The following is a 27053-nucleotide window of genomic DNA, read 5'->3' on the forward strand; positions in this document are numbered from 1 at the left end:
TTTTGATCTAATTTTTTGAGACGCACCTGTATATAACAAAAAGACAAAAAACTCAGTGGTGATCAAATGCCACCAAAAGAAAGCTCTATTTGTGTGAAAGAAATTAAATTGGGGCTAGCCTGAGGTGTGAAGGGTCAAGAATTGGGGCTGACCTGAGGTGTGAAGGTGCAAGAATCGGGGCTGACTTGGGGTTGGTCTTGCACCCTCACACCTCAGGTCAGCCCCAATTCTTGCACCCTCACACCTCAGGTCAGCCCCAATTCTTGCACTATCACACCTCAGGTCAGCCTTCATTCATGTACATTTACACATCCCATCACCCCAATTCTTGCACCATCACACCTCAGGGAAGCCCCAATTCTTGCACCTTCACACCTCAGGGCAGCCCCAATTCTTGCACCTTCACACTTCAGGGCAGCCCTGATTCTTGCACCTATAAATTAGTAGTTACCAGTTGCTTATTTATTACCAGTTCAAAATAAGAGCAGGCAGCTTGGGGCGTCAAACTCCACACCAGGACCAGATCTAGCCTGTGGGAGTGAGGTTAAAAATGTCAGGGGGCAGAGGATAGGGTCTGCAGGTTGTAGGGCAGTGTACAGATGCCAGAAGGGCAGATGATGGGAGGTCAACAGGGGAGTTTAATGGGGTCAGCAAAGTAGAGGACAGAGGTCAGTATGACCGAGTGTTAGGGTTCAACAGAGCAGTGTTACAGAAGTTAGCAGAACATGGCATAGGATCAACAGGACAGCGGGTGGGGCTTAGCAGGGCAGCAGACTGGGGTCCTTATACAGGGTCAGCAGAGCTCCCCCTCCCCACACTGCAAGCAGCAGGACAGAGGAAAGGGGTCACTGATGGGTAGGCACTCAGCAGAGTTCCTCCCCACACTGCACACAGCTGAGTTTGAATACTTTTAAAGACACAACCATGATCTGCACATTGTATAGCTGGCTGCTGCATCTGTTCTGCCCTTCAGATCTGAGGAATTCACAGGTCAGAACTGCAACAGCCAGCTACACACTCTGCAGATGGCGACTGTGTTTGTAAAATAATCTGATTCCTCTATGTGCTGTATGTGGATAAGCAGCGCTGCTGCATGCCCTGTGTCCAGGCTGAGTGCCGTCCGAAGATAGGAGGAGTAGTTTACCAACCTGAGTACAGCACCCGGATAGGGGTGGGGGGAAAGGCAGCGCAACACCCCCTGGAACCGGCCATGCTTAACCCTTCCTCAATGTCAGTTAAATGCAGGCAAGCTGAGTGAGTTGGGCAGGTACAGAATCAGACAGAAAATGAGGTGAGAGAGAACCACCCGTGTTCCCTCCTGTGTAGCCATCCACAACCAAGCTGGCCGGCTTTACTGATGTGTGGGAGGTGGGTGTCCCAGGGTTCCCATCTTCCCTATTGGCCCATGTTTACATTTTAAAATCCTCGTTCCCTGTGCAACCGCCATCTCTGCCACTCGATAGTATCAAGTGCTAATTCTCATTTTCTAGTAGCAGTAATAGTAGATTTGAGTAGAATTGAAATGGTTTTGTTTCATTTGCACAAGATGATTACTTTTTGCATGAGAAGTGTTTTTTGCTAAGATTGTTTGCCTCACACATATACAACATACACAAAGTTGGAATAAAGTAATCAAATTTCAATAAAATAAAGTACATATATTACATGCAAAGTTGTGTTTATACGAATATTTCTGGAGAGGGGGTCCACCGCTTTCAACAGATTCTTAAAGGATAAGTTCACATTTTGGAACATATTACATATTCCACCCATATTTAGGGTTTAACATACTGTAGAACATATTCCAGCATCTGCAGCCATTCCCCCTCTTCACCCCCCCCCCCCCCCAATCTGACAGCATCTTCATCTTCTCTGGGCGGTCGCTGACACTTTTTGAGAATAACGTGGCCATGTGGAGCTCTGCCAGCCCAGCGGTGGCACTTATTCTGTGAATGGGAAACTACAAGTTCCGACAGCCTTTGCAGCTGTTAGCTTGTATTTCTCTATGAGCTACCATGGCCCTGTGTTTGTTCATTTTTCCTGTCAGTGAGTATCTGCTTGCCCGTACGATGTAGAAGCAGACGGATGTACTGACAGGTCTGCAGCAGTCCTGCATGGTACCAGCAAACTGCTGATCGCTAGTGCAATGCTTTACAGGCTCCCAAAACAAAAAATAGTAAATGCACATTTTTTTACCTGCAAAAAATGTGCATTTATTATTATTTGTTAAAAGGAGATTTGTTTTTTTTTTCAAAGGATCCAACTCAATGGACTCAAATGTTATAAACCACTGACTTTACCAAAACCATATATGAGGTCAGACCTAAACACTTTCAATTTGTATGCAATCGGACAGGCCCCTGCAATACATAGTTGAAGGTCAATTTAAAGGAAATTGAATAAGAAAATTGTATGATGTATGGTCAGCTATACTGTGTGTTTCCTTGGTAACAATTGCAAAGAGCTGGGTTTTACAGTGATTCAATTTCTCCCAAGGCAGCTTTTCAGGAGGAAGCTTCGTGACCCCTCCTGTGTAAACTGAGCCAAAACAAAGCAAAGCCATGAATTTGGGTAATAAAGGATGTCTGTCACAGCAGAACAGTGCATAAGGGCTGTGGGTTCTTTAATTAGGCTCCTGGCTTTTGGCTGGCATTCTGTTTGATCTAGCTGTGTGTGCACACTTGATGAAATGAATGTGTGTAGGGTGAAGTGGAGGCAGCAAGCTTATGTCAGCAGAAAACATTCTTTGGTTGTGCTGAGCAAGTGAGATGAGAGCAGATTTGATGTAATACCAGGGTCTCATCTGATTCACATGTCATCCAGTGGAAATGAACGTGGCAGAGTGCTAAAGTGTTTGTTTCTATTTGAAGAACTGAACACATGTTAGAGCCTTGTCAAAACTTTGGTATCAATTAATTTCACACAATGGTTATGTAATGGTGATGACCTAGAAATGCCTTTTTTGTTTTCTGGCTTGAATTGCAAGTACATTTTGTGATTATTACGGTCTGTCCTAAGCTAACCCAAGTAACTCTGGGAGAAGTGAGATTTGCGGGTTTCCCTTAACTAATTTTTCACCCAATTTTTGGTAAATAATAAAGATAGGGTTGTGTTGAATAAATAGATACCAAACATGTCAAGCCTTACTTTATGTATTTGATCAAATCTAAGTACCATCATTTTAATAGCTTTAATCGATGTATTATTGTTGATGTAATACTGACTGGTGTACTGTTTAATTGTTTCAGGAGAACAGTTTTGAGCAGTTTATCATCAACTACTGCAATGAGAAGCTGCAACAGATCTTTATTGAATTGACTTTGAAGGAAGAACAAGAAGAATACATACGAGAGGTAACTTAGCATGCTACGGCATCTTTAAATGGATTTCCATTTTTGCAGTCCAAGTTGGGAAAACTCACTGTGTGTTTCCATTCACTCTGCATCTCCTAAAAATAAATACAAACATTATTTCTTACCTTTCTAGTTGTTGCATTGGAGCACTTTATAGCAAGCTTCTTTATTTTAGAATAGCTTCCATTGTGCAAATAGGGGGGAACTAAGGAACAGTTTATTTTTAAAGTGCTGTAACATACAAATATCACCCAAATCATTAGATCCTTAGGCCCCTTTCACGTGGGCTTTCCGATCCGCCTGTCAGTTTTTCAGGCGGACCGGATCAGATGCTCCATGCGGCCCTATGGAGTGGTGGATATCAGCAAAGACCTCTCCACTGACACCCGCTACTATCCGATCCGATCCTGCCTGTGAAATCCAGACGGATGGAAGCCCCATTTTTCCATCTGTCTGGAGGATCTGATCGGATGAGAACGGACAGGCTGTCCGTTCTCATCCGATCTCCCATAGAGGAGAGCGGGGCTCTGACAGCTCTGTCTCTGCACACAGAGTGGAGACTGATCTGTCATCCGCCTGGTCAGAGGGGATTGGCAGATCGATCCCCCACTGAGCAGAACGGACTCCGTTGGGCGCACCTTTATTAGGCTGCACATCCAGTTTACAAATGCTAATGAGATCTGGCATCAGACATGGTTAATTGTGGTAAACAAAACTTAGCAAGCCTCTATTTAACATTACATAGAAGCTTGGGTTGATTTTAAGCAAGTAAAAGGTATGTAGCATTTCAGGGGATTTGACATGCGGCTCCATCGATGCAATCTCTTTTGCCGCCATGGGATTTAAATTTAGTACTTTCGGTTCTCCAGAAACCTTAATTTGAGAATATTCGGGAGATTCCCTTGCCCATGTTATCACAGAAGGTGACCTTCTTGGTGGCTATTACCTCGGCCCACAGGGTATCGGAATTGGCAGGATTATCCTGTCGCAGTCCCTATTTAATGGTTCATAGGGATAAAGTGGTTTTTCATCCCTGTCGATCATTCTTGCCCAAAGTTGTCTCTGACCTCCATTTGAATTAGGACACTGTGTTGCCTTCCTTGTGTCCCAAGCTGGCTCATCCCAAGGAGTTTGACTTGCATACCTTGGATGTGGTTCCTGTGATTCAGGTGTATCTGGCATCTACTAAGTCTTTCCAGGGTTCAGACTTTTTTGTGGTTACGGCCGGACCAAGAAAAGGGCTGGCCACTACTTCGGCTACCATCTCCAGATCGATCAGACAGACGGTGACTCAGGCCTTTTCCATTAAAGGTCAGTTTCCACCTTTCCCTGTCGCAGTGCATTCTATTCCGGCGCTGAGTGCTTCTTGGGCCTTCCGTCATCAGGCTTCAGTATCGCAAGTTTGCAAGGCGGCCACTTGGTCGTCGGTGCATACCTTCACAAAATTCTATTAGGTAGATACTTTGGCATCTGCGGATGCTTCTTTTGGCCGCAAAGTTTTGCAGGCTGTTGTTTAAGAGGGGCTGTTCCTTCTTGAGGGGTGCTTTTTCTTTAAACCTTTATTTTTCAGACGGGGCTCTGAAAAAAAAGTTTTTTTTTTTGTTTGTTATAAAATTTTGTAAATGGAGACGATTTTTCCTGCACTGATGATGCCGCACTGATGGGGTGGCACTAATATGCGCACTGATGGGCAATAATGGGCACTGGTGGGCGGCACTGATGGGCAATAATGGGCACTGATGGGTGGCACTGATGGGCGGCAATAATGGGCACTGATGGGCGGCAATAATGGGCACTGATGGGCGGCAATAATGGGCACTGATGGGCGGCAATAATGGGCACTGATGGGCGGCAATAATGGGCACTGATGGGCGGCAATAATGGGCAGTGATGGGCGGCAATAATGGGCGGCACTGATAGATGGCAATGATGGGCACTGGTGGGCAGCACTGATAGATGGCAATGATGGGCACTGATGGGTAGCACTGATGGGGAGGGCACTGGCAGGCTCCCTGAGCCCTGATTGCCATCCGTGGTGGGCATCCCTGGGGTCATGGGTGGGAATCCCTGGGGTCATGCGTGGGCATCCCTGGTGGTTCTAGCGGCACCCCTCCCCAAGGGTCTGCACTGGTAATCAATGCTCTGATTACCAGCACAGACCCCCCCCCCCCCCCCGTCAGGAGAGCCGCAGATCGGCACTTCCTATTGATTGGACACAGCTGGTCACATGGTAAAGAGCCTACATCAGAGATCGGAGATGCGATGTGTCAGAGTGACGCACAGAGAGCATTATCTTGCCGCCGTCATATGACGTCTGGTCAGGATAATGTAACCACCTTCCCGCCTTCATTTACCTATAGGGCGGGCGGGAAGTGGTTGAGGCTCCTATGTTTAGTCCTTGGGTTATTTTCCCACCCCGCATTTTCTTTTTTGGCACTGCTTTTGGACATCCCACTAGTTGATTTATTGGAGCGTAAAACCCATTTCTTTGCTTTCGAAGGGCACAGCACCCACCCCTCTATGGGGTTCTGATACTTCTAATACTGCTTTGTACTAAACTGATTACCTAGTGCAGAGAGGGAGGGTTATATACCAGCTGAGGACGGCCCATGGGCATAGCCAGGTGTTTTTTGTTCTGCCTAGTCCTACTCCTGGAGCACTAGTTATGATTTATGGAGCGCTGTGTTTGTCAAACTCAGAGAAATCTATTTTCTTGTAAGTACAAAAATCCCATTTTCTCTTACGTCCTCCGACAGTCGCCGCCTCCTCTAAGTCATCACTATTGGGTATTGACTTCCTATCCGTAGGAATAGCTAGGCATATAGACTTAGTCAAAAGACAAAAGGCATTAGCATATACACACCCATGGGGGCTGTCCCACTGGTCAATACCCCCCCTGCATCACCACTCCCAACTCAGTTTTACTTTGCCTAGCGTCAGGAATAGTCAGGCTACCTTGTGCTGGGGCTTCTGTCTCAGCCTTCCTAATCTTTTATTTGATTTTCTTTGAAAATGTCAGTTTTTTCTCTTACTTTACTAGCTGTTTATTTTGTCAGCTTCTAGTGTTAGTCTTCTCTTCGGATGAAGATGGATCATGCGGTGCTGGGATTCGGACTGACCGCCCTGGTTTTCCAGGGCACAGAGGGTCAGATGGACCCCCAGCCCGCCATCGAGCGTTCAGCTATGGTTCGCCCTGGCATTAAGAACGACCCATCCCTGTTCGCTGCAGGGATGCAGCCGTGAGGTGGCTACCTCACAGGACTCGTCTGCGATACTGCAGCGTCATGTCCCTGGCTCACGGCACTCCCTGTCAGAGAGGACAGAGGTTTATCCGTGCATAGAGGCTCCCCCACGCCATCTGGTACAGGTAAGTACTTTTCTGTGTGGGGCCTCTGTCTGGGATGGCAGTCGGTGTTGCTGTGTGTTCCCCATGTCTGTGCATGCGTGACTCCCTGTGCGATCCCTGCGGGGTTCGCTTGTGCAGATCTGTATGTTTGCCGGGGGTCCCTGTCCCTGTGACACCTTAGGTGCATGTTTGGGGGTGCAGACGTTTGTGCTTGTGCGGCGACCGCAGCGGTGCATTTTCGCGCGGTCTGCCATCTTTACTGTGAGCACACATGTATAGCTCCTCTGGGGCGATTGTACATGTCATTTTGGCGCCATCCGCCGCCGTTTTGTGGGCGGTGGAACGATCGGGCCGACCGCATGTCGGCGGCCATTTTGGCGTAGCCTCCAATGCATTCCTATGGGGCAGCCATTTTCCCGGGGTCTGGCTTTAGTCCAGCCCTCTCCAGCAGCATTCCATCAGCAGCAAGGACACTGGTAGCAATGCTCTGTGGGCTCTGCAGGTTATCACTCTGTTTTCCCTCTGTATATCGCTTCTGGCTCAGCTTTCTTTTCTCCTTTGGGGGTCTTTCATCACTGTTGCAGTAGCGGTGGGCTGCGCACACCGCAGCGCTGTTAAAGGGGACAGTACATCTTTTTTGCACTGTAGTTTTTCTGATAACTTGAGCCATGGATTCTCAGGAAAGCGAGTTTCCTCCAGCTCTAGTGGGGGGTCCCAGTTCCCCTGTGGCCCCGCTGCGAGTAGGAGTCCCAGATTGTCTCTCTCTTCTGATTCAGATGGGGATTTGGCTGCTGCGAGCGTGCCCTTTTCAGGGTCCCGCTCATCCTTGGACCCCTTGGTGGAAGGGGTTGATGCCCCCTCCCCGGGGTCGCCTGCAGAACGGGCGACCATGGATGCTTTGATTGTGTCTGTTAAGGACACCTTACATTTAGAGCCCTGTCCTCTGGGCGTTGTGTCCCCGTTTGGGACGCACAGGACCCGCAAGTCTGCGCAGGTTTTTCTCTGACCAGAAGAATTCCATGACACTGTTAATGAACAGTGGCGCACGTTAAAACATCCATTCCTGGTACCTAGTCGGTTTGGGTTGCTTTGTCCTTTTGATCCGGCTACGGAATCACGATGGTGTGTGCCTCCACAGGTGGATCACACTGTGGCCGTGCTGAACAAGGCTACCTTGGTTCCTACTGAGGCTGCCCCAGTTTTCCGGGGTCCCACGGACCGGCGGTTGGAGTCCCTATCTCGCCATTCCTATACGGTGGCGGGTTCATTGCTCAAACCCGTTTTCGCGTCCGTTCTGGTGGCTCAGGTGGCTGCTGATTGGACTAGGATTCTTAAGCGCAATCTTGTGTCGGCTGGTGTTACACCTGCCCGGCTACAATTGGTGGATCAAATCCACCAGGGAGTCATGTACTTGTGTGATGCAGCCTTGGCCTAGGCTCCCTTAGTGGCTCACCTCTCTAGTGTCGCGGTGCTTCAACGGCGACTGACTTGGCTGAAGAGCTGGTCGGACGACCAGTCATCAAGGGAGATGGTTGCTGATTCTCCCTATGCTGGCTCTCGCCTTTTTGGCGAGGCATTGGACACCCTGGTACCAGGCTTTACGGGGGGCATGTGCTCTATGATGCCCCAGAACCCGAAGAACAAGTCTTTTCGAGGCAGGCGGGGTTCTGCGTCTGGTTCTAATCGGGGGTCCTTTCGTGCCTTTGGGGCCCATTCCAAGGGCAAGACCTTCCAGGCCCAGGGCACCCAGAAGAAGCCCTAGGCAGGTGAGCAGGAGTCCGGCAATGCCGGCTCAGCGGGTCAATCCGCCTCTACCTGAAGGGGCGCCCTCACCCATTTCAGGGGTGGGGGAACGTTTGCGCGGTTTCCTCCAACCTTGGCTGTTCCGGCTATCGGACAGGTGGGTCCAGGAAATCGTTCGATCGGGCTTCCAGGTCGAATTCCTTTCCCGGTCGACGGACAGATTCTTTCCCTCCAATCTTCATCTGCTTCTGGGGCGTCTACAGGACTTGCATCACGCGGTGCAGGACCTGCTTGCTCAGGGAGTGATTGTCCCTCATCGGGACAGGTTTCGGGGGTTTTTATGTTCGAATCTGTTCACTGTGCCCAGGAAGGAGGGCAAAGTGCGTCCTATTCTGGACGTGCAAGCGCTGAACCGCTTCGGGCGTGTTCGGGAGTTTCGAATGGAGTCTCTCCGTTCGGTTGTAGCCTCCTTGAGTCTAGGAGAATTCCTGGTTTTGGTAGATCTGAAAGATGCGTACCTGCACATCCCTATTTTCAAGGGTCATCAGCGGTACCTTCGGTTTGCTATCACAGAGGTCCACTTCCGGTTTGTGGCGTTACCTTTCGGTCTCGCTTCGGCACCCAGGGTGTTTACCAGGGTGTTGGCACCGGTCCTGGGCCTACTGCGGTCTGTCCGTCACGGTACAGACGCTCCAGGAGTTCGGATGGACCATCAACGTTCAAAAATCAGCGTTGTCCCCGTCGCGTCACCTTCCCTATCTGGGAATGGTTCTGGACTCTGCTCAGGCAAAAGTGTTTTTGCCGGAGGACAAGCTCCGGACTTTACGGGACGAACTCAGGTCCCTCAGGGACAATCCGTCCTCGTCACTCAGGACCTGCATGCGTGGCCTGGGGTTGATGGTGTCGGCCTTCGAGGCGATACCTTTTGCCCAGTTCCACACGCGGGCTCTCCAGACGGAGATCCTGGTCAGGTGGGACAGACTTCCTCAGTCCTTGGATCTGGATGTCTTCTTGAGTCGCCAGACCAGATTGGCTCTTCTGTGGTGGATCCAGTCCCCGTCGGTGGTGGAAGGCAAGTCCTTACGCCCGTTGGTGTGGACAGTTGTTACCGCGGACGCCAGCCTGTCGGGCTGGGGTGGAGTCCTGGGCAACCTGTCTGCCCAGGGCACTTGGTCGGAGGAGGAGTCCTCCCTCCCGATAAATGTGCTGGAACTACGAGCGATAAAACTGTCTCTTCCAGTGGTCGGACCGTTTCCAGGGCCAGCCTGTTCACGTACAGACGGACAATGCTACCGCGGTGGCTTACATCAACCACCAAGGGGGCACCAGGAGTGCTCGAGCGGCCCGGGAGGTGACCGTCATTCTGTCTTGGGCCGAGACTCATGTCCCGGCGATCTCGGCAGTTCACATTCCGGGTGTGGACAATTGGCAGGCCGACTATCTGAGCCGCCAGACTCTGGACCAAGGGGAATGGTCCCTACACCCGGAGGTTTTTCAGCTGGTGTGTGCGAGGTGGGGATCCCCAGGCGTGGATCTATTCGCATCCCGGCTAAATCGAAAGGTGGAAAGGTTCGTGGCAAGAACGCGCGACCCGTTGGCGGACGCCTCGGATGCGTTAGTGGCCCTTTGGCATCAGTATCGTCTGATGTACGCCTTTCCTCCGATTCAGTTACTGTCCCGGTTCCTTCGCAGATTGATCTCGGAACCGCACATGGTGATTCTGGTGGCACCGGACTGGCCTCGCCGGTCCTGGTACGCCGACGTTGTTCACCTGGCAGTGGCGCCTCCGTGGCGTCTGTCTTTGCGGGAAGATCTCCTGTCTCAAGGTCCAATCTTCCATCCTGCTTTACAGTCGCTGGCTTTAACGGCCTGGCTGTTGAGACCCAGGTCTTGAAGGACAGGGGTCTATCCCCTGAGGTCATCCCTACCCTGATCAAGGCTAGGAAATCCTCCTCTGGTAAGATCTATTACCGTACCTGGAAAGCCTATTTCACCTGGTGTGAGTCCAGGGGGTTCTCCCCTCGTTCTTACTTGGTGTCGAGAATCTTGGCTTTTCTCCAGTCTGGAGTGGACCAGCGCCTGGCGCTGGCCACGATAAAGGGCCCAGGTGTCTGCTCTGGCTATCCTTTTCCAACGCCCTGTGGCGTCTCATTCCTTGGTGCGCACTTTCATTCAAGGTGTGCGACATCTGGCTCCTCCCAGGAAGGAGCGTTTACCTCCATGGGACTTGAACTTGGTTCTGTCCACGTTACAGCGTGCTCCCTTTGAAAACATCAGGGAGATATCGTTGCCTCTGCTGTCTAAGAAGGTTGCCTTTTTAGTGGCGATCACTTCGGCTCGCAGAGTGTTGGAACTGGCGGCGTTGTCTTGCCGCTCCCCTTACTTGATCATTCACGAGGGTAAGGTGGTTTTGCGACCACCCCCATCCTTCCTTCCCAAGGTGATCTCTGAATTTCACCTTAATGAGGACATTGTTCTTCCTTTGCTTTGTACGAAGCCTAAGCATCCGAAGGATATTGCTTTGCATTCCTTGGATGTTGTCGGGGCGATCAGGGTTTACCTGTCGTCTACGGAATCCTTTCGGAAAAGACGGATTCCCTCTTTGTCCTTCCTGAGGGATCTCGGAAGGGCATGGCTGCGTCCGCAGCAACTATTGCCAAATGGATCAGACAGACCGTTGAGCAGGCTTATGCTTTGAAGGAACGGGTTCCACCCTTTCCTGTTAAGGCGCACTCTACCAGGTCTTTGAGTACTTCCTGGGCCTGTTGGCATCGGGCCTCGGTGGCCCAGGTGTGCAAGGCTGCGACTTGGTCGTCGGTGCACACTTTTTTCCAAGTTCTACAAAGTAGACGTTCTGGCATCGGCTGATGCTTCTTTTGGCCGCAAAGTTCTCAGTGCGGCTGTGCCATGATGGACCCTTGAAATTTTTTCTCTGGGTCCCTGGTTGTTGGCATTTGCTTTCCTGGGCTGTTGCTCCTGTTGAGCATTGTTTTTTTCTGTTGCCCAGTTGGTTCTTACGGTGCATGTAAGATTCCGTTCTCTGATGTGGGTACTGCGTTGCCTTTTCTACGGTTGCGTCTCCCACCCCTCATGTCTATACTGCTTTGGGACTTCCCAATAGTGATGACTTAGAGGAGGCGGCGACTGTCGGAGGACGTAAGAGAAAACTGAATTTTTGTAAAATCTTACCTGTAAAATTCCTTTCTCTGAGTCCTCCGACAGTCGCCACCCCGCCCCTCTTTTGGGGTTCTTGTACCTACTGCTATGCTACCAAACTGAGTTGGGAGTGGTGATGCAGGGGGGGTATTGACCAGTGGGACAGCCCCCATGGGTGTGTATATGCTAATGCCTTTTGTCTTTTGACTAAGTCTATATGCCTAGCTATTCCTATGGATAGGAAGTCAATACCCAATAGTGATGACTTAGAGGAGGCGGCGACTGTCGGAGGACTCGGAGAAAGGAATTTTACAGGTAAGATTTTACAAAAATTCCGTTTTTTTTCATGCTGGTTGTTTGTCTCTGGGGATGTGGAAGAACTGGATTCAGTTCCTGTTTTGTTTATCTTTTTATGAGAAATCAGCCAAATAATAAGGTGAAAAGAAGCCGCTTTTCTTTAAAAACTACAAAAACAACCTTCAGTTTTTCTCCTAATCTACCCTGGCAAGTGTAATGCCTAGTACAAACAATCAGAGAAGCAGACAAAAAAATACTGCTTTTAAATCAATCATATGATATTCTGATCGTTCGTACACAGCTTTCGAGAGCTGATCACAACAGTTCTTGCGAAATTATCCAAAGGGACAAACACATTTTCTCGCACAATACCAGAACTAATGATTTTTGTTTAATCAGTACAGTATTCGAAAAAAATCAAAAGACCAAGAGCATGCATGCTTGGAAACTATAGAATGTATTAAAATAAAATACAACACATTACATTCTGACGTACGGGAATTTTTGTAACTTTAGTAACCTATTGGTTTTCGACATGAGAATAGCATTCCAAAAAAAAAGACTATCGTTTGTCCAATATTCTCAGTGTGTGTATGAGGCTTAAGTTGCTGATAGTGCTGATGCTGCCTTTTGACAAAAATAAAACCTGTCATTTCCCGTATCATTGCATAATATTTTCACATGGACAACTTTCTATATTTTTGCTCAGAATTAAAAAGGGTGACAGATGTGAGGCAACGAACAAAAAAATTGACCATATGAAAGTCTATACAGTAGTTTAAAAAATTGCTAAGCAGCAGTTGCATTTCTTGTAAGAACTATTTACAATTGTTTACTTATTTTAAATATTCAATCTAGACTTGCATCTGTGTCTAGAACAGGGACATACCTAACATAGCTATGAGAAATATTTACTGCCTTAGACTCTGGCTTTCTTCCACTCAAGTGCATGGGAATTTGACACAGTTCAGGGAATGGAAAGGAGACCAAGTCTGGAAGCAGTTCAAGGGCACCCAATATGGTCAAACAGTTAATGAAAAGGATACTGCATTTATAATTCTATAAGAAATTAACTATTTAATAAAGCTGTATTGTAATACATCACCGTGCAGTGTGATTATATAACAGCAGGGCTAGTAAGCAGTACTAAGACTGTTGGCACAGATTTGGTAAATAAAAATGCATAAAGTATATCTAAAGTATTTTTTTTCATACAACTTCAGGTACTTTTTCCAAAATGTAACGGATTTATTAACTTTTTGCAATTTTAGGGTATTGAGTGGACCCATATTGAATACTTCAACAATGCTATTATTTGTGATCTCATTGAAAATGTAAGTATTGGTCAATCTTATAAACCTATAGTATCAGAATTATATATATATACCGGTAATTATTCTCCGCAATAATCTGTATGGAGAAAAATAATTTGTATTTTTATACAAAATCTGTCAGTACATATAATTGTCTTCAAATTCCATCCAAGTGTTTTCTTTGCGATCGCTGTAAAAAAACAGCTGTGTAAAGAAAAACAGCTGTCATGTCCCTGTATATTTAATATGTAAGTTTCAGTAAGCCTTAGCCACATCTTTCCAGATCTTTTTCCTGCACTGATTGTTCTAAAATAGTTTCTGATTATTACTGATTACAGTCACTTTTTTAACCTCCTGCATGCTGTCCAAGTTTGCCTAATATTGCTGGTTAAAGTAGATTTTGTAGTTGATATAGTTTATTTTTTTAAAACTATATACAGGACACACTGTGTATGATTTTTAATTATTTCAACTTTTAGAGTTTAATAAAGGTGTATGGAATTCGTATATTGCAGAAACTTCACATGCAGCATTAGTTTAATGTATTCATTTTTCTTGATGCATACCTCCTTGAGCAATATAAATGTTTGTTGCAGTTCTAGACTTGTCAATGTCTCGGTATAAATTCATATTTTTGACTGGGGTGTGCCTTTAATTGAAATATACTGGTGGTTCATAATGGGAATTTATCGGTGAAATTCTCATCAATATTAGACACTATGGGGTCTACTTACTAAAACTGGAGAGTGCAAAACCTGGTGCAGCTGTGCATGGTAGTCAATCAGCTTCTAACTTCAGCTTGTTCAGTAGACCGCCCCCCCCCCCCCCCCCCCCCCCCCGCTGTATAGTGATATGACTGTTGGGCGGAAGCACACTCGTTCTGTTCTGGCCATGCACATGTGCCGGCCGGTGGTTCGCCATGTCCCTGGGACGCAGTGCATCACCCAACATGGTAAAGAGCCTATAATGTAGGCTCTACCATGTGATCAGCTGTGTCCAATCGCAGCTGATCACCGTGTAAACAGGAGATACCGGTTATCGGCATTCCCCTCCTCTCACTGACAGGACTTGAGGGGAAAAGAGCCGGTAAGCGGCATTCCTCAGCGGGGACATCTGCACTGACAAAGCACTTATCATCCATGTCCTGTTTATCAGTGCAGCCCCACCAGTGCTGCCTGTCACTGCCCATCAGTGATGCTTGTCAGTGCCGCCTATCAGTGTCCATCAGTGCTTCATATTAGTGCCCATCAGTGCAGCTTCATCAGTGCACATCTGTGAAGGAGAAAAATTACTTATTTACAAAATTTTATAACCGAAACGAAGAAACATTTTGGTCTTTGTTTAGCAAAAAGTAAAAAAACCCAGTGGTAATGAAATACCATTGAATTAAAGCTCTATCTGTCTCAAAAAGCATTTAGTTTGGTTACAGCGTTGCATGTCTGCGCAAATGTCATTCAAAGTGCGACAGGACTGAATGCTGAAAATTGGCCTGGGCAGGAATGTGCCCAGTAGGCAAGTGGTTAAAGTAGAACTAAAGGTTAAAAAAAAAGTTATTGTCTTTTTTTAGATAAAGTTAGAGGTTAGGGTATAACCCCTGTCAGATTTGTTTTCACCACCTGCGTCCCATTGTGGAAATTTTCCTTCACTTCTTGTCCCATAGCCAAACAAGAAGTTGGAGTAAATACCTGGAAATTAAGGAAATTCCTTGGGGACCCCAGCTCACCAGAACTAGTGTTCCCATTGGAACATTTCCCCTTTATAACTTTTCTGGGGACGACCCAAAATTTGGTTCTTTTACTTTCACTTTCAATCATATTGGTAAACAGAACAAATAGAGGGTGAATCGCCTTAATGGGGGCACAGATAGCAATAAAAACTGACAAGGATTCCAGTCCCTCTCCACCACTCTGTCCACAAATAAAAAAAAAAAAAAGGAAGTTTTGCCTTTTAGTTATGCTTTAGGCTTTGGCAAAAAAAAAAATCTGGCAGCTGATTTGTTTCTATGCTGAGCTGCACTCGATTTTGCACTATCTAGCTTTAGTAAGTCATCGTCTATGTGTGCAGTTATTAGGGGTTCTGTACGTATCTGTTTTTACCATTGGACAGGAACCAAAAGTAAAGCTGTACCCAATACAAATTATTGAGTCAGCAAATTGCTAACACATTCCATAAATTCCAGCACCCCAATGACCCTCAGGTTGCACAACACCAAATAGCATGAACACTGCAAATACATGATCATAGTGAATGTTTGTATGACTTATTTGCAGAACCAAAATGGAATTCTGGCTATGCTGGATGAAGAATGTCTGCGACCGGGCACAGTTACTGATGACACATTCCTGGAGAAACTGAATCAAATTTGTGCTACGCACCAGCATTTTGAAAGTCGAATGAGCAAATCTTCGCGTTTCCTGAATGATACATCTTTGCCGCACAGCTGCTTTAGGATTCAGCATTATGCTGGCAAGGTATTACTACTAGATAAATATTTTTAATCCATTATCCGTGTTCTATACATACGTTAACGCCCATGCATACAAACAAGCGCAAGAATCCATTTATAGTATGAGCATTTTACTCTAGCATTTTTATTTAGATAATAAGCTGTGTCTTAATCTATAACCATAAATATAATGCATTGCAGTTTACCAGTCCTTAGATTAGTCATTTAGTTTCTTTTTCAAGCTGTTTTCTTTTTATTTTATTTTCACTTGGTGATCCCGCTGGTAACCCAATTCTTGTCCTAAGGTGACAACGCTCATTCATTGTTTTGGATCAGTGAAGGAGGAGCATTGTCATCCTTGACTGGATAAGATACCTTTTCAGAGCAATTAAGAGCTTGTCATAAAGTGCAAAGCTTTTGTGTTGATTAATTTCTTTATACGTACACTGAACAAAATTGTAAACGCAACATTTTTGTTTTTTCCCCCATTTTTCATGAGCTGAACTTGAAGATCTAAGACTTTTTCTATGTGCACAAAAGTCCTATCGCTCTCAAATAGTGTTCCCAAATCTGTGTTAGTAGTGAGCATTTCTCCTTTGCCTGATTATTGCACAGGTGCGCCTTAGGCTGGCCACAATAAAGGCCACTCTAAAATGTGCAGTTTTACTGTATTGGGGGGGGGGGGGGGGGTCCGAAAACCATTCAGTATCGGATGTGACCAACATTTGCCTCAGGCAGTGCAACACATCTCCTTCGCATAGAGTTGATCAGGTGGTTGTTTGTAGCCTGTGGAATGTTGGTCCCACTCCTCTTCAATGGCTGTGCGAAGTTGCTGGATATTGGCAGGACCTGGAACACGCTGTCATATATGCCGAACCAGAGCATCCTAAACATGCTCAATGGGTGTAATGTCCGGTAAGTATGCTGGCAATGCAAGAACTGGGATGTTTTCAGCTTCCAGGAATTGTGTACAGATCCTTGCAACATGGGGCTGTGCATTATCATGCTGCAACATGAGTTGATGGTCGTGCATGAATGGCATAAAAATGGACCTCAGGATCTCGTCACGGTATCTCTGTGCATTCAAAATGCCATCAATAAAATGCACCTGTGTTCATTGTCCATAACATACGCCTGCCCATACCATAACCCCGCCACCACCATGGGCCACTCATTCCACAACGTTGACATCAGCAAACCGCTCACCCACACGACGCCACACACACTGTCTGCCATCTGCCCTGTACAGTGAAAATCGGGATTCATCCATGAAGAGAACACTTCTCCAAAGTGCTGGATGCCATCGAATTAGCATTTGCCCACTCAGTCAGTTACGACGACAAACTGCAGTCAGATTGAGACCCCAATGAGGACGACGAGCATGCAGATGAGCTTCCCTGAGACAGTTTCTGACAGTTTGTGCAGAACTTCTTTGGTTATGCAAACTGATTGTTGCAGCAGCTGGAGGTGAAGATGCTAGATGTGGAGGTCCTGGGCTGGTGTGGTTACACATGGTCGGCGGTTGTGAGGCCGCTTGGATGTACTGCCAAATTCTCTGAAATGCCTTTGGAGACAGCTTATGGTAGAGAAATGAACATTCAATTCACAGGCAACCGCTCTGGTGGACATTCCTGCAGTCAGCATGCCAATTGCATGCTGCCTCAAAATTTACAACATCTGTGGCATTGTGCTGTGTGATAAAACTGCACATTTTAGAGTGGCATTTTATTGTGACCAGCCTAAGGCACACCTCTGCAATAATCATGCTATCTAATCAGCATCCTGATATGCCACACCTGTGAGGTGGATGGTTATCTCGGCAAAGGAGAAGTGCTCACTAACACAGATTTAGACAGATTTGTGAACTATTATGAGAGAAATAGGCCTTTTTTGTACATAGAAAAAGTTTTAGATCTTTGTGTTCAGCTCATAAAAAATGGGGGCAAAAACAAAAGTGTTGCGTTTATAATTTTGTTCAGTGTAATTACAATGTTTCGGGACCACACAGGAGCCTTCATCACCTGTTAGGTCCTTGCATGATCCTGAAACATTCTAAATCTATGTGATTGTTCAACTAAAGTAGTTTTGCATTTTTTCACAGGCTTGGGGGTGTGCTGAAAACAAATATTTTTCATGTTGTGCCAGTATGATGTGCAATGGTAACATTCTACTCGCATCCCTGGGCTCCTTGCACCTTGAAATGCAGATAAGCAAACATGGAAAGACAGCACTCGGGCCCTAGGTGCAATTATTTGGTTAAGATTCATGCAGGGTTAGATGGAAAGGGTGCTGGTCACATTAGAGACTGGCCACTGAGTGCAAAAGCACAATCTTTTATTTCCACATTGTTAAAACTGTTATTAAAAGCAAAGGGTACCAGAGGCCGAAAGTGTCGGGCTATCATGAGACATCATTTCCAAGTTCACTTGTGAGGGCTGTGGGGAGTTGGTGGACCGGTAGCCACTGTATAACAGACTGTGCAGATGACCAGTCTTGGCGTTCCGCAGATGACGTAACAAAAAGCTGCCGGTTGGAATTTTTTTTGTGTTACACAGTTATAGCTAAAAACACTTCAGATTTAATTCTTTAATAGCTTAATTAAGAGTATATTTATGTGAAAAGCTAATAGGTTTTTAGAGGTAGAATGCGAATTACTGTGATGGATTAGCTCAGCAGTGGGGTGTGCTTGGCTTCCTAGGTTAGTCTACAGCACAGTCAATAGGCAAAGCAGACGGTCTATTTCCAGGCATCAGAACAGCAAAACAAAACTAGAAAAAAAAATCCCTGCCATTTTGGCAGCTTAGGAAGACACTGGGCCCTGATTATCCATCCTGAAGCAACCTCCTGCTGCCCAGGCATCGGACTGTCGGCAAGGAAAAAAAACAGTCCTATCCACACAGGCATGGTCTCACCACACAGGATGTCGTTTTCACCACACAGGTAGTTTTTTGCTCCCCAGTCTTACATGCACATTGTACTGGATTCCAGGGCGAAGCATCCACCCTAAGCAGACTGGAAGTTTTATAGAGCCCTTAGTAGCCAGACCTGCTTCCTTTTGGGCTCATAACCCCTCAGCCAGCCCTGAAAGCTACAAAAAGAAAAACAGTCTGCCTAAGGCAGGTCATACATTATTTCTTTCATTCAACCAGCAGGTTGAATGAAAGAAAATGAATTGATTCCCCTATCCACACACTTGATGTGGATGGGGGATCCGTCTTGTAGAGCTATTGTATTCTGACAGCGAAGAGGTTTCTCCATCATCAGAATATATTAATCTGTGTCGGTGGCACTGTTCAAAAATTTTCCAACAGGCTGGTTGTACAGAAGTCGATTGGGAGATCGACTTCTGTTCAACTAGCTGGCCCATAGATGGATCAAAATTCAGCTGGTTTAGAAGAGCTGGCCAAATTTTGATCCATCTATGCCGGCTAAAACCTGGGACAAAATTTTCTCTCATCCTGGAAACAACCAAAAGTTTTTTCTCTGTCGCTCATTGACAGACGTAGTCCCCTTTGATTCACATCAATTGGGTTATGCTGCCTCCGCAGGAGTAGGACTAGGCAGAAAGAAAAAACGTTCTGGCTCCACCCTAGGGGCAGTCCCAGAGGGTATATCCTCTTCCTGTCTGCTACAGAGAATCAGTTTTTTTCTGTCTAGTCAGGAGTAAGGACCCAAGTTCCTTGCTGGGATCTCTGGTCCTGGCAAGATTTTTTAGAAAATTTTTTTCTTTTAGGTAGTTTTTTTGTCTCCAGTTTTCCTGTGAGATCTTCAAGCAATCACGCCGGATCTGGGCGACGGGCTGGATGTTGAGATCCAGTGGTCACCCCAGCCGGCCTACGAGCGCGCGCAGACCATTGCATCGCGCTTGGTCGGCCGCGACACATTCAAGTAAGTATGCGGGACCGGGCGACGGGCTGGATGTTGAGATCCAGTGGTCACCCCGGTTCAGCCTACGAGCGCGTGCAGACCAGAGCTCCGCGCTGGGTCGGCCGCGACATAGTCCCATTGGACGGGGACTGACCCTGCGAGTTAAACGTCTCGCTTGGACGCCAAGAACCAGAGAGTCAAGGCGTCCGTATTGGTCAACAACCCCCCACTTCGGTGGAGAGGGTATTGTGAAGAGAGGGTGCCTGTCGGTTCGGTATGGTGAGTAAATGTTCCCCCTTCCCCCCTGTGGGGTCTTTGGGATACGGGCCCCTCTGTGTATGGTCTGATCCTTTCTGACATTAAAGTTCCCCCTTGTAGCCTATGACATGTTCACATATCCCCTGTGATAGTGTGATCTGGTTTGGGAGCTGACACTCCAGCAGGCTTGGTTTGGGAGCTAACACTCTAGCAACCTTGGTTTAGGAGCTGACACTCCAGCAGGCTTGGTTTGGGAGCTGATACTTCAGCAAGTCTTGGGTTCTCTAGCAAGGAAGCCGAGTTCGATTTGCTATAGTAAACACAGAGGAGGTATAGCCTACCTTAGATCGCCATACTCCCGCAGGCCGACAGGCCGCCATCAGCTGTTTTCAAAGCATGCAGGCTGCTGTACTGGAGGAGCCACGCTAGATCGGCAGTCCGCCGCCATTTTGTTGTAGACCGCATGTCTGCATTGTCTACACAAGCCGCCCGCAGGTCACGCAGGCCGCCATTTTTTCGTAGCCTATTGTCTCCTGCATGGGGGCGGCCATGTTTGATGTGCCCAGCAAACCTCGAGGAGCAGCTGGGAACGCCGGAAAGTGTGCACAGGGGGCGGAGCCACTTCCTTTCACCCGGGAAATCTAGTGCAAGACTTCCAGTCTGCACAAGACAACGCTGACAGCAGTTTTAATAGGAAACTTCTTTGCATCTGGTGATGAGCCCTTGGGGTCCCTCTCTCTCTCTCTGGGGGTCCTAAGCAGGTACGCTGAGGGGCGCTATTGCGCTGGTGAATTAAAAGAGGTATTTTTTATATAAAAAAAAAAAGAGGTATTTTTTATTTAAAAAAAAAAAAAAAAATGTTTTTTCTTTTTTACCGGCAAAGTGTCCTGGATTAACATGGACCCTGCCACATGTATCTCCACCTGATCCCCTCGAAGTGGCTGCAGGCCCCTCCAGTTCCCCACTTAATAGTGAGTCATTGTCAGCAGTTTTTGGAAATTTTTTGTCTATCCCGGGTGGAATTGGCTTGTCAGGGACAGGGCGCAAGGAAGCGACCCCCGCCTATCCCCATTTTCATCTGAAACTTCAGTCTGAGCCTATTCCTGCAGTTGCAGGTACCTCATCTGGGGTTGGTGACTCGGGTACTGTCTCTTCAGACAGTGAGGAAGATGTTTCGGCATCTACCATAGCCCGGGAGGAAGCGTTAGTAAACGCACTAATTGTATCTGTTCGGAGGTTACACCATCAAAAGTAGCTGATACTGAGATCCCATTTGGTACTAAGAAACGCACCAAGATGGCGAAAGTATTTTCCTTACCCAAGTGTTTCGGTAATGTAACTAAGGAGGTATGGGGTCATCTAGGACGAGCCCCTACTATTTCCTAAACGCATTAATAGGCGTTATCCGTTCGAGGAATCACTCCTCAAGAGATGGATAGTACCATCTGTGGTGGATTTTCCAATCTCCAGATTGAACAAAGCTACGGTTATCCTATTGGAGGATGCTCCGTCCTTTAAAGATGATCGTAAGGTGGAAACTGTGTCTCGCGCCATCCTTTCCCTAATTGGGTCAGCTTTCAGACCAGTAATTGCTACTGGTCTAGAATGGACCAAGTGGCTTAGAGGGGAGAGATATCCCCCAGGCGGTATCAGATCTGGTGGAACAGATGATACAAGAGTTACAGTTTGTCTGCGACATTGCACTAGACGCCACTCCACTATTGGGGCGAGCATCAGTTTTCAGCAGTGGTCCTCAGGCGTACACTGTGACTAAAATATTGGTCGGCAGACCAAGGCTCCAAGGCAGCTTTGGTTAAATCTCCCTTTTCAGGGTGTGCGCCTATCTTGGGGCCAATTTAGATGAGATTATTAAGGATCTCACTAGAGGAAAGAGCACTTTCTTGCCACCAAGTACTAAGGGTAAAAGATCCCGTCAGAGACGGGGGCCTTCTTTTTCCGCTCATAAGTTTTTTCAGCCCACGGGCGAAAAAAGCAAAGTCCGCCAAAACTCCTTCGGGAGGTTTTTTTAAGGGGCGCTGGTCGGGCAAGCAAAAGCCCGGCTCTTCCAGACCTGAAGATAAGACTACTAAAGCCTGAAGGTGCGCCCCCGCCCATAGCTGGGGCAGGGGGACGTCTTCGCCGGTTTCCGCAATATTCGACTATCCCCGGATCGCTTAAGAGCTTACGGGGGGCAGTCACGGATTTAATGCAACAAGGAGTGGTGGTCCACGTTCCTTGGACAGAGCATTTCAAGGGTTCTATTCGAACCTTTTCACAATACCCAGAAAAGAGGGCAAAGTGCGTCCAATTCTGGACTTAAGAGCACTTAATCTTTTTTGTCAGGGTACAAAAATTCAAGATGGAGTCCATTCGCACAGTAGCGGCCTCCCTGCATCAGGGGGATTTTCTGGCATCCATAGACATCTAGGATGCCTATCTTCACTTTCTTATTTATGCAGGACATCAGCGTTTCCTGCGTTTTTCCGTAGAAAGAGTACCATTTTCAGTTTCTGGCGTTACTCCTTGGTCTCGCCTCGACTCTCCGGGTCTTCACAAAGGTGTGGGCCCCAGTCTTGACGTTGTTACGACAACGAGACATATCGATTCTAGGTCACCTAGACGATCTTCTGCTCCGTGTGGAGTCTCCGCAGACTCTATTACTAAACTTAGAGATCACCATGACCTCTTTGCAAGAGTGCGGGTGGCTGGTGAACCTGCAGAAGTTATCTTTGGTTCCCACCAGAAGGCTGGAATATTTGGGTCTAATTTTAGACACATCCAGGCTTGCATGAGGGTCCTGGGTTTGATGGTGGCTTTCTTTGAAGCAGTACCAGTTTCCCAGTCCCATACCCGAATCCTTCAAGGAGAGATTCTTCTCAAGTGTAACCGAAATCCAGATTCCCTGGACAATCGGATCCGGCTGAGCGAGCGGACCAGGGAAGTCCCTGGTCTGGTGGTTTCGGTCTCCGATGCTCAGCCAGGGGAAGTCATTCCTACCAATATTTGGACGCTTATCACCACGGATGCCAGTCTATCCGGGTGAGGAGAAATTCTCGGCTCAGGGGCTTTGGTCCCTGGAAGAGTCCAGGTTACCGATAAATGTATTGAAACTGAGAGCGATCAGACTTTGTCTGACTCACTGGACCGAGCAGCTCCAGGGCAGCCCGGTTCGGATCCAGTCGGACAATGCCACAATAGTGGCTTATGTCAATCATCAAAGGGGCACCAGGAGTGTCCTGGCGGCCATAGAAGTGGCCAGCATTCTTCGTTGGGCGGAACAAATGTTCCAGCTCTCTCTGCGGTATTCATTCCGGGGGTGAATTGGCAGGCAGATTATCTCAGCCGTCAGATTCTGGATCAAGGGGTATGATCTCTTCATCCAGGGATATTCCACCAACTGTGCCCCCGTTGGGGCACCCCGAATGGGAGCTGTTGACAGCTCAGCTCAATAGGAAAGTGCGGAGGTTTGTGGTTCGCTCCCACGATCCTCTAGCAGACACCGCAGACATGCTGATCGCCCCGTGGGGGCAGTATCAGCTATTTCCCTCCTCTCAAGCTACTGCCGAAGCTTCTTTGCAGGATAGAGGTGGAGGGAATCCAAATTATCCTGGTAGATCAGGACTGGCCTAGTCGGCCTGGTACGCCGTCCTGGTCAGGCTGGTCGCAGACGTTCCTTGGCGACTTCCTCTTAGGGAGGATCTGCTTTCGCAGGGACCGATCTTCAATCCTGCTTTACGATCGCTGGCTTTAACGGCCTGGCTATTGAGACCCAGGTGCTGAAGGACAAGGGATTGTCAGCTTCAGTTATTCCTACTCTAGTTAAAGCAAGGAAAGCGACTTCCAGAAAGATGTATCATAGTACATGGAAGTCTTATATTGCGTGGTGTGAATCCCTTGGGTTCCCTCCACGTCTTTATTCGGTAGCCCGAATATAGACTTTTCTGCAACAGGGAGTTGAGCAGAAGCTGGCCTTGTGTGTTATCAAGGGTCTGTTTTCAGCATTAGCTATCTTCTTTCAGAAGGTTTTGGCTACTCATTCCTTGGTGCGGAATTTCATCCAGGGGGTGCGACACCTGGCTCCGCCAGTGCGCGCGCCGTTATCATCCTGGGATCTTAATTTGGTGCTGTCGGTTCTTCAGACACCTCCCTTTGAAAATATCAGGGAGATTCCCTTGCTTACTTTATCCCAGAAGGTGGCCTTCTTGGTGGCTATCACTTCTGCACGCAGGGTGTCAGAACTGGCTGCATTATCCTGTTGTTCCCCAGATCTGGTGGTTCATAGGGATAAGGTTGTTCTTCATCCGAATCCATCCTCTCTTCCTAAGGTGGTTTCAAAGTTTCATTTGAATGAGGACATTGTATTGTCTTTCCTATGTCCTAAGCCCTATCATCCTCGAGAATTGCGTTGCATTCCTTGGATGTAGTTCAGGCGATCAGGATATATTTGAATACTACGGATTCATTTTGTAAGACGGATTCACTGTTTGTGATCACGGATGGCCCTAAGAAGGGGTTGCCTGTTTCTGCCGCGACCATCTTTAGATGGATCAGACAGACGGTGGTATAGGCTTATTCTATCTAAGGGTCGGGATCCCCCGTTCCCTGTTAAGGCGCATTCTACTCGGGCGCTTAGTGTTTCCTGGACCTTCTGCCATCAGGCGTCAGTGGTTCAGGTTTTCAAGGCGACTACCTAGTCGTCGGTTCATACCTTTACAAGATTGTATAAGGTTTATGTGAGGGCATCGTCAGATGCCTCTTCTGGCCGCAAGGTTCCTGCAGGCCGCTGTTTGAGGAGACTGTTGGTCTACCTCGAGGGTTTGTTGGGTAGGTCTCATCTGTTTGCTCGATGAGTCCTTTGATACTTCTGGTTGGCTCCGGTTGGGCCTTCTAGATTGGATTTTGATTTCTGTCAATCCCACCCCTCATTTGTGGCACTACTTCTGGATGTCCCAATTGATGTGAATCAGAGGACTACGTCTGTCAATGAGCGACAGAGAAAATTGGATTTTTGTAAGATCTTACCGTAAAATCCTTTTCTCTTAGCTCATTGACAGACGTAGTACCCGCCCCTCTATCATTGAGTTGGGTTGGGTTAAATTCTCTGACACTGCTTCGTAACAGAACTGATTCTCTGTAGCAGACAGGAAGAGGATATACCCTCTGGGACTGCCCCTAGGGTGGAGCCAGAAGGTTTTTTCTTTCTGCCTAGTCCTACTCCTGCGGAGGCAGCATAACCCAATTGATGTGAATCAAAGAGGACTACGTCTGTCAATGAGCTAAGAGAAAAGGATTTTACGGTAAGATCTTAGAAAAATCCAATTTTTTCTGTCGTCCTGTCACAGTACTCTATAATTTGTTTTCCAGGTTATGTATGGGGTAGAAGGCTTTGTTGATAAGAACAACGACTTGTTGTATCGTGACCTCTCCCAAGCTATGTGGAAATCCAACCATGGCATTATTAAGGATATGTTCCCAGAGGGAAACCCAGCCAAGATTAACCTCAAAAGGCCACCGACTGCTGGTTCACAGTTCAAGGCTTCCGTATCCACTCTGATGAAAAACCTGCAAACAAAGAATCCTAACTATATTCGGTAGGTCACTCATTTCAGAAAGATATAAGCAAATTTTTATCTACCTTACTAGTATAGGAGATTTTAACATGTACACTAAATGTCACAACTTAAATATAAACAAACCTTAAAGTTTACTGGTTGTTGTACTTGTAATAGTCAGAATCTATTACCTTTTCAGATGTATTAAGCCAAATGACAAGAAGGCAGCCCATATTTTCAATGATGCTCTTGTACGGCACCAAGTTAGTTACCTGGGTCTGCTTGAAAATGTCCGGGTCAGAAGAGCAGGATATGCCTTTAGGCAACCATATGATCCTTGCCTTGAGAGATACAAGATGCTATGTAAACAAACCTGGCCACACTGGAAAGGACCAGCAAGGTGTGTTCATTTTTTTTTTTTATAATAATTTTTGTACTTATGGAATTGTACCAGCCATTGTATCTTATGTATTCCACAAATCAGCCAATGTACTGTAATGGTCGCCTATGTAGTGATCAGGGAATATACTGTAGCTATATATATATATATATATATATATATATATATATATATATATATATATATATATATTGCAGGTTGCCATTCCTTGGATTTGGTGGAAGTATTATTTTTTTTTTATTTTTATTAATTTTTTTCCTTTATTTTTACCTGTTAACCCTGCCAGCAAAACACTTCCTGTCCTAGGTTGACAGCATTCACACACTGTACTGAATCTAAAACAGAGCAGCACTGTGACCCTAGGCTGTACTTATTTGGACTAAAAACACCTCCCCCTCTCTGCATCTCTATTACATAGGCAAAAGGGAGTTCACAAGTTGTGTATTTTACAGAAGATAGCTGGGAAAGCAGATAACGTTGTTTAACCACTTCTTTATGCGATTCGATACTGCGTTACTTTAATGGACAATTGTGCTGTCGTGCGACGCTGTACCTAAATAAAATTGATGTCCTTTTTTTCCCCACAAATAGAGCTTTCTTTTGGTGGTATTTGATCACCTGTACGATTTTTTTTTTTTTTTTTTTTTTTTATGCTATAAACTAAAAAAGTGCGACCATTCTGGAAAAAAAAAAAAAAAAACATTTTTCACATTCTGCTATATGATATTCCAAAAATGTAAAAACAATTTTTTTTAACATTTTAGGCCAATTTGTATTCTGCTACATATTTTTGGTAAAAAAAAAAAAATCGCAATAAGCGTATTTTGATTGGTTTGTGCAAAAGTTATCACGTCTACTAACTACAGGAAAGATTTATGTCATATTTATTTATTTTACTACTAATAGCGGCGATCTGCGATTTCTAGCGGGACTGCGACATTGCGGCAGACAGATCGGACCCCTAACTGACATTTTTGACACTTTTGGGGGAACCAGTGACATTACTTTAGTAATCCGTGCTAAATATGTTAATGAAATAATGACACTGGCAGGGAAGGGATTAACACTGGGGGTGATCAAGGGGTTAAATGAAAGCTTAGGGGAGTGTTTCTAACTGTGGGGGGGGGGTGGGCTTGTGAAATGATCATAGAGACCTGTGATCCTATATAGACGGATCACAGGCACTCTGTGATCATTCCAGAGAGAACAACGGTCAGCTGTGTTTACAATAGCTGACCGTCCTTCTCTCTCAGTGGGGAGCGATCGCGGGTGGCTGGTGGCCATTGGAGCCGCCGGCCCCGTGCATCGGAGTCCCCGCTGCC

General features: G+C 46.6%; 1 protein-coding gene across 3 annotated transcripts in view; it reads left to right on the forward strand.

The window, feature by feature from the left end:
* MYO1B (myosin IB) overlaps positions 1-27053 on the forward strand; it is a gene marked incomplete at its 5' end in the record, with an annotated part of 358657 nt that overhangs the window by 277529 nt on the left and 54075 nt on the right. For all 3 annotated transcript variants that reach the window (XM_082260037.1, XM_082260038.1, XM_082260039.1), the window contains 5 exons: positions 3249-3353; positions 13167-13229; positions 15479-15679; positions 25144-25370; positions 25531-25731. In XM_082260037.1, the coding sequence (XP_082116163.1) occupies positions 3249-3353; positions 13167-13229; positions 15479-15679; positions 25144-25370; positions 25531-25731 (797 nt within the window). The remainder of the gene's footprint in view (positions 1-3248; positions 3354-13166; positions 13230-15478; positions 15680-25143; positions 25371-25530; positions 25732-27053) is intronic.

Source organism: Pelophylax lessonae, assembly GCF_965119305.1.
Source record: "Pelophylax lessonae genome assembly, chromosome: 6".
Taxonomy (NCBI): domain Eukaryota; kingdom Metazoa; phylum Chordata; class Amphibia; order Anura; family Ranidae; genus Pelophylax; species Pelophylax lessonae.